Here is a 7,699-nt window from a genome sequence, read left to right on the forward strand (position 1 = left end):
GAGGTTTCTGCCTCTTAAATGAAGTTTTTCCTTGCCTCTGTCTCCTAGTGCTGCTCTTGGTGGGAACTGTTGGGCTTCTGTAAATAGCATCATAGAGTTCGGTCTAGACCTGCTCTTTATGAAAAGTGCTGTGGTTGAATCCTGAAAACCACAGAAGAAGGAGGCGATCAAAGCGTCACACAGATGTGTCTGTTTCATTTATTAAATTATGTTTCCATGTTACATTTATCACAACAACAACAGCTGAGATGGAACAAAAACAAATGACTTGACTGAAACAGACTTCATGTGTAAATAAACAACAACAACAACGTGAAATTTCATGAAGCTGGTTACTGATCACTTTCAACAGGAAAAACAACATGTGACAAACATCAGTCGATGAAGACGTCACGGCTCATCGTCATGTGACCTGAGTGTTACTCAGTCATGTGATTCCTCAGCCAGCCGCTGCTCTTCATCATGGTCGTCATCATCCTCATCAGAGGGGGGGCGGGTACGCTTAAAGAAGCCCAGCTACACACAGACAGACAGACAGAGAGCAGACTCCTTCAGAAATGGGCCGTTCTAGCGTCTCTTCCTGATCCCAGCTGACCTCAGGACCGCCAGGGATCAGCCTGAATCTGCCTCGATCAACATCAAACTCTTAAAGATGTGGTAGAGCATGATCTGCTGCTCTGATTAAAAGGAAGCCAACTACAACTCCCAGGGTGCCTTTCACTTACAGTCAATCACATTAACCTGAAGCTCAAACCGAGGCAGCTGAGGAAACGGACTTTATAACCACCTCCGGGTCAATAGCACGCCATGGCGTTCGGTCAGGGAGCAAAAAGTCGAACCCGATCGACCTCACAGCCATTATTCCTTCAGTTCGGCAGGCGACCCGGCTGCACCACCCGCTAACACGTGACCATTGTTAGTGACTATTATTGACGGGTTACTGATAACGCAATTAAATATCTCATCTGTTATTAAACATCATGTTTCAGGTGAGGAGGGAAACACGCTAATGACACAGAATAAATGTGCGTTTATTAATCAACACTTTCTGAAATGATTAACTGGCTGATCACTACATGTACTGATTCATCGTTACCTTCCAGAAAACGAAACAGAGCACGCTCAGGAGGAGGAGTCCAGAGATGATTGACAGGACGATGTAGCCAATAGGAACGTCTTTCTCTCCATCAGGCGGACGCCACAACACACTGAGCTGAGTCTGCGCACACAAACACACACACACACACACACACACACACACACACACAGGTAAACACACACACACACACACAGGTACACACACACACAGGTACACACACACACACACACACAGGTAAACACACAGGTAAACACACACACACAGGTAAACACACACACATAGATTTATTGTTGCGTTGGCCCCATCAGCTTTGTCTCAAAGGGCCCAGAATCAGTTGAAGGGTCGTTCACAGTTAAACTCTCCCTCTCAGGTTTCAGGGGCCCTAACATTTGTTTTTATCTGTGATAGATGCTGGATCACTGTCTAACTGTGTGTTTACCTGTGTGTGTCTAACTGTGTGTTTACCTCTGTGTGTGTGTGTGTGCATGTGTGTTTACCTGTGTGTGTCTAACTGTGTGTTTACCTCTGTGTGTGTCTAACTGTGTGTTTACCTGTGTGTGTCTAACTGTGTGTTTACCTGTGTGTGTCTGTGTGTTTACCTGTGTGTGTCTAACTGTGTGTTTACCTGTGTGTGTCTAACTGTGTGTTTACCTCTGTGTGTGTGTGTGTGCATGTGTGTTTACCTGTGTGTGTGTGTGAGTGCACATGTGTTTACCTGTGTGTGTGTGTGTGTGTGTGTGTGTGTGTGCGTGTGTGTGTGTGTGTGTGTGTGTGTGTGTGTATACCTGTGTGTGTCCACTGTGCAGCAGCAGTGGTTGGACTTTTGAAGATGCGTTGATGACATCATAGGAGGCGGAGGACACAAGCTCATAGTTCAGGTAGGGAGTCTGTAGAGAGGATGACATCATCAGCCTGCAGCCATCACCTATGTGTGTTTGTGAGTGTGTGTGTATGTGTGTGTACCTGTGTGAGTGTGTGTGTCCACAGTCTGGCAGAGATTCGTATGACAGCGCTGAAGCCCCGCCCCAACGCCGTGACATCACACAGGAACCTGACACAGCCCGCCTCCCTGCTGCTGCAGTTCTACACACGTTCAATGCTAACGTTATTATTCAGTGACAGCGATTTCTACACAACGTTTACAGAGTAACACGATAACAAACATTACTGAGACTCGATCGGAGACAGTGATCACCTGTACCAAAGTCTATTTACCACATGAACTGTCTGACTGTAAGAGTCCGTCTCCTCCTGCTGGACCAGCTGAGACACTGCAGACACACCTGAGGAGTTACCTGCCAGCTGACAGAGACAGACATGAGGAGAGACAGGTCAGAGACACAGACATGTGGAGAGACAGGTCAGAGACACAGACAGGTGGAGAGACAGGTCAGAGACACAGACAGGTGGAGAGACAGGTCAGAGACACAGACAGGTGGAGAGACAGGTCAGAGACACAGACAGGTGGAGAGAAAGATCAGAGACACAGACAGGTCAGAGACACAGACAGGAGGGGAGACAGGTCAGAGAGACAGACAGGAGGGGAGACAGGTCAGAGAGACAGACAGGTGGAGAGACAGGTCAGAGACACAGACAGGAGGAGAGACAGGTCAGAGACACAGACAGGAGGGGAGACAGGTCAGAGACACAGACAGGAGGGGAGACAGGTCAGAGAGACAGACAGGTGGAGAGATAGACAGGTGGAGAGAAAGGTCAGAGAGACAGACAGGTGGAGAGACAGGTCAGAGAGACAGACATGAGGGGAGACAGGTCAGAGAGACAGACAGGAGGAGAGACAGGTCAGAGACACAGACAGGAGGGGAGACAGGTCAGAGACACAGACAGCTGGAGAGACAGGTCAGAGACAGCTAACAGACAGACAGGTGGAGAGACAGGTCAGAGAGACAGAAAGGTGGAGAGACAGGTCATAGACGGGAGGGGAGACAGGTCAGAGAGACAGACAGGTGGAGAGACAGGTCAGAGACACAGACAGGAGGGGAGACAGGTCAGAGAGACAGACAGGTGGAAAGACAGGTCAGAGAGACAGACAGGTGGGGGGAGAGAGAGACAGTTATGGAGACAGACAGGACTTGAACCTTAAACGGGTCTATCTGCGATGCATTCAGGGTTTGGCAGCTCATTAGCTCTTCGGAGGCGTTGGAGAAGATGTAGAGCAGGAAGTGATGTCGCCAGGTGGAGGGGAAGTCCACCACCAGCCGGGCGTTGACCGTACTGGGACCCAGGTTCCTCAGCTGCACATCAATATCATAGTATTATTGATAATCTCAGCCTGATCTGTCTGCAGTGACCTTCAGGTTAGCATGTAGCATCCAGCTAGCACTGGAATTTAAATTTAAGACATCTGGCTCATGATGTACAGAAAATTTTTGATTTGTGTAACTTGAAAAAATAACAACATAAACAACAGAAGTAGAATAACATGGGACTGTCGTTGCTTTATTATTATTATATTATTATTATTATTATCATTATATCAGACATTGCATTGTTAGTGTACAGTTCTTGCTTTTTATATAATTCGCAATTTTACAAACACTATTAGCAACGGGTTAGCATCAATTAGCTTCCTTATTGTTAGCTAGATCAGCTTCAAGCCTCCTTCTAAGTTAGCCCAGACCACATTACAAAGTAGTCCGGACCTCCTTCTAAGGTAGTCCAGACCTCATTACAAAGTAGTCCGGATCTCCTTCTAAGGTAGTCGAACCTCCTTACAAAGTAGTCCGGACCTCCTTCTAAGGTAGTCCAGACCTCATTACAAAGTAGTCTGGACCTCCTTCTAAAGTAGTCGGACCTCCTTCTAAGGTAGTCCAGACCTCATTACAAAGTAGTCCGGATCTCCTTCTAAGGTAGTCCGGACCTCCTTCTAAGGTAGTCCAGACCTCATTACAAAGTAGTCCGGACCTCCTTCTGAGGTAGTCCAGACCTCATTACAAAGTAGTCCAGACCTCCTTCTAAGGTAGTCCAGACCTCATTACAAAGTAGTCCAGACCTCCTTCTAAGGTAGTCGGACCTCCTTACAAAGTTGTCCGGACCTCCTTCACCTGTCTGTCTCTCTGACCTATCTCTCCACCTGTCTGTCTCTCTGACCTGTCTCCCCTCCTGTCTGTGTCTCTGACCTTTCTCTCCACCTGTCTGTGTCTCTCCACCTGTCTGTCTCTCTGATATTTCTCTTTGTTTTGTTTTTATCGCTCTCATATTGACATGATTAGATTAGATTAGATTTTTATTGTCCTTTTCAGGAAATTTGTTTACACAATCTATACGTACATTACCTCAGATAGGAGGTAGCATGAACATACATAACAACGTGCTGTACATTTTATACACAAATTAACACCCAAACCAAGACATACCTTTTTCTTAGCAAGTACTCTTGTTGAGTAGTGTTATGGCAGAGGGGATAAAACTCCTGCTATAGCGAGCCCGTTTCCAGGCCAGGGATCTATATCTACGTCCTGATGGTAGTAGAGTGAAGAATGTGTTGACTGATGTCGTGTACTATTATGTATGCTATCCGTAAAATGGCTGAGACCAATTATTTTGGAGGTGTTATTTGTGATGCGTGTAAATTTGTTCTTATTGGTCACAGTGAGTATGTTGAAATAACAGATTGAACATACATGCGTCCGTGTTAATACATTGGCATGTTAAAGCTGCTTCTAGTTATAGTTTTATATGCGTTATAAAATGGCTTTCCTTGCCTGCTGAGGTGGTCTAAAGTTTGTTGTTGAGGATGAGGATGCAAGTAAGGACTAAATGTACTGTTCACCAAGGAGAAGTAAGTTACTTGTGTATATTTCTCCTTGTTTTGTTTTTATCTCTCTCATATTGACACATTGTGTCCATGTTAATACATGGGCATGATAAAGCTGCTTCTAGTTATGTTGATATATGCGGGGTTCACCGCTTTTTTCATTGCTCTAGCTTGTTGTTAGCTATTATGGGGGCAATGCGGTGTGGGGTGGATAGGCTTTGGAAGTTATGCAGATTAGCGTATCAGGGTTTTGGTTGCTCCTTGTAGCGACCGTTTGTTTGCAGAATGGGTTGGGGTTTATTTTGTGTTTTCTTTATTGTTTTATGTGGATTTTACAGTGTTTTTTTTTTTTGGTCAGTTGTATGTAGTTGTGCTCATGTTGTTCACTATCTTATGGTAATTATGTGTGCTGTTAAGTGGCGGTTAGGGTTAGGTGCTATGTAGGTTTGCATAGGTCACGCGTTGTGGGCTGGCCCTCTGCGCACGCTGTATCTCCGTCTGATATCTCATGTCTGGTCCTTATGTTTCTCCGGCACCAACCGGTGCCTTGCGGTTTGTCAGCTGGAACGTAAAAGGTGCTAACTCTCCTGTCAAGCGTAACAAAATTATCACCTTAGAGATTTGAATGCTAGAATTTCCTTTCTACAGGAAACACATCTGAGGACATCTGATCATCTCAAGCTTCGGAAAGGCTGGGTGGGGCAATTGTATCACTCCTCACTCAATAGTACAGCCAGGGGGGTGGCTATCCTCATCCACAAATCAGTTTCCTTTTCAGTCTCTAAAGTGGTGTCTGACCCCAATGGACGCTTTATTATTGTCCTGGGAAGTGTGGGAATAATTCGCTGGCATTGGCAAATGTGTACGGGCTGAAAAAAAATTTCTTCTCCCTCCCTGAGTTGTTTAATCACTGCCTGATCATAGGGGGAGATTTTAATTGCTGTCTTGATTCTGTTCTGGATCGCTCGTCTAAGAAGCCATATACTATAACAAAGTCGGCGAACACCATACAGCATTTAATGATGCAGTATGCCGTTTCAGAAGTTTTGGCGTCTAGCACAACAATTTTCCTTTTTCTCTCCTGTCCATAGTACATTTACCCGTATAGACTTTTTTCTCATTGACAACAGCATGCTGCCCTTTGTTCACTCTTGCTCTTACTGTCCTATTTTGATATCTGATCATGCGCCTGTTGTCTTGAATTTATCTCTTCCGGGAAGACCTGCTGCGCGATCGCCTTGGCGCTTTAACATATTGCTGCTTAAGGATCCTGAGTTTATCTTGCTCATGGACAATCGCATAGAGCTTTTTATCTCAACTAACATTACTTCTGACGTCTCTGCTGCTTCAGTGTGGGAGACATGTAAGGCCTTCTTGCACGGTGAGATTATAGCTTACTCTTCCTTTTTGAGAAAGAGGGCCACGCATTCCAGTCGTGCTCTGTCTTCAACCATCTCTGATTTGCAAGCTAGATGTGGTGACTCTTCTGACGCAGACCTGTGTAAGGAATTATTGATAAAGAAGGCCGAGTTTGATATTTTATCCTCCGATGCTGCAGTAGAACAATTGCTAAGATCGAGAGAAACCGAGTAAGGTATTTGCCCATCTGATCAGGCAATCAGCCACTGTCCAACAGATTCCTGAAGTACTGACATCGAGTTCATCCTCTATTGACCCGCAAGCTATCAATGATGAATTTAAAATGTTTCATGTTAAACATGTTCAACGAATCCTTCCATTTCGGCACTCTGCCACTCACTTTACGCCAGGCCACCATTTCATTCATACTGAAGAACGATAAGGACCCGCACCTTTGCAGCAGTTATCGCCCAATTTCATTGCTTGGGGCCGACGTTAAGGTCCTAGCTAAAGTCTTGGCCAGCCGTCTTGAGACAATTTTACCTGTTATTATTGACCCCGATCAGACTGGGTTCATCAAGAACCGACACTCTTACCATAACATTAGGCGTTTGCTCGACATTCTGTATTCCGCTGATTCAACCGATTTACCTGAGTTGGTAATCTCCATGGATGCTGAGACGGCCTTTGATCGGGTCAAACTTAACTTTAACAAGAGTGGGTTTCTTCCGATTAACCCTGCGGCCATGGCCTACCCATTTACTAGTCTGCCTTTTAAGGCTTCCTCGACCAGTTTGAGGTATTTGGGTGTTTGTGTGTCAAGGGATTTTTCTGAATTGATTGGAAATAATTTTAGCCCTTTGATCGACCGGTTGTCTGAGGATCTGCAGCGATGGTCTATGCTTACTCTGTCTCTTTCTGGGAGGATATGCTGTATAATGATGAATGTTTTGCCCAAATTTCTTTATCTCTTTCAATGTATTCCAGTATACCTTCCAAAAAAATTTTTCAAGTCACTTGATAGTTTAATCTCTCAGTTTCTGTGGGCCAAGAAGCCCCTTAGGCAGTTTAAATTTGTCTTGCAAAGGAATAAGGACTTGGGCGGCTTGGCTTTACCCAATTTCCAAATATACTATTGGGCAGCAAATGCTCGTTGTTTGTTGTTTTGGTGTGGCTCTCAAGGGGAGAAGCCAAAATGGCTGCAAATAGAGGAATCTCCATGTGCAACAGGCTCCTTACGTTCTTTCCTCTGCTCTCCACTTAACCTTTCTCCTACAACTGTTTCCAATAATATTGTGGTTCGTAATTCGCTAAAAATATGGGCACAAGTCAAACTCTTTTTGGGTGCTCGCAATCTACTCTCAACTCCACTGCACTCTAACCCTTTACTTCCCCCTTCACTTGGTGATGCAGGCTTTCTAATCTGGGCAAGACCAGACAGCAAGTGACCAGACAGGAACTGACCT

The 7,699-nt window shown here is 45.2% G+C and overlaps 1 protein-coding gene across 2 annotated transcripts in view; it reads right to left on the minus strand.

Moving 5' to 3' along the window:
• Positions 1–238: 238 nt before the first annotated feature.
• The window catches only part of itga2b (integrin, alpha 2b), a gene marked incomplete in the record, with an annotated part of 42,643 nt that continues 35,182 nt past the window's right edge, over positions 239–7,699 (minus strand). The window contains 6 exon segments of one of the 2 annotated variants that reach the window (XM_046042461.1): positions 239–516; positions 1,097–1,219; positions 1,885–1,986; positions 2,063–2,182; positions 2,315–2,401; positions 3,196–3,351. In XM_046042461.1, coding sequence (XP_045898417.1) covers positions 424–516; positions 1,097–1,219; positions 1,885–1,986; positions 2,063–2,182; positions 2,315–2,401; positions 3,196–3,351 — 681 coding nt within the window. 2 annotated transcript variants of the gene reach the window in all.

Source organism: Micropterus dolomieu, linkage group LG02, assembly GCF_021292245.1.
Source record: "Micropterus dolomieu isolate WLL.071019.BEF.003 ecotype Adirondacks linkage group LG02, ASM2129224v1, whole genome shotgun sequence".
NCBI lineage: Eukaryota > Metazoa > Chordata > Actinopteri > Centrarchiformes > Centrarchidae > Micropterus > Micropterus dolomieu.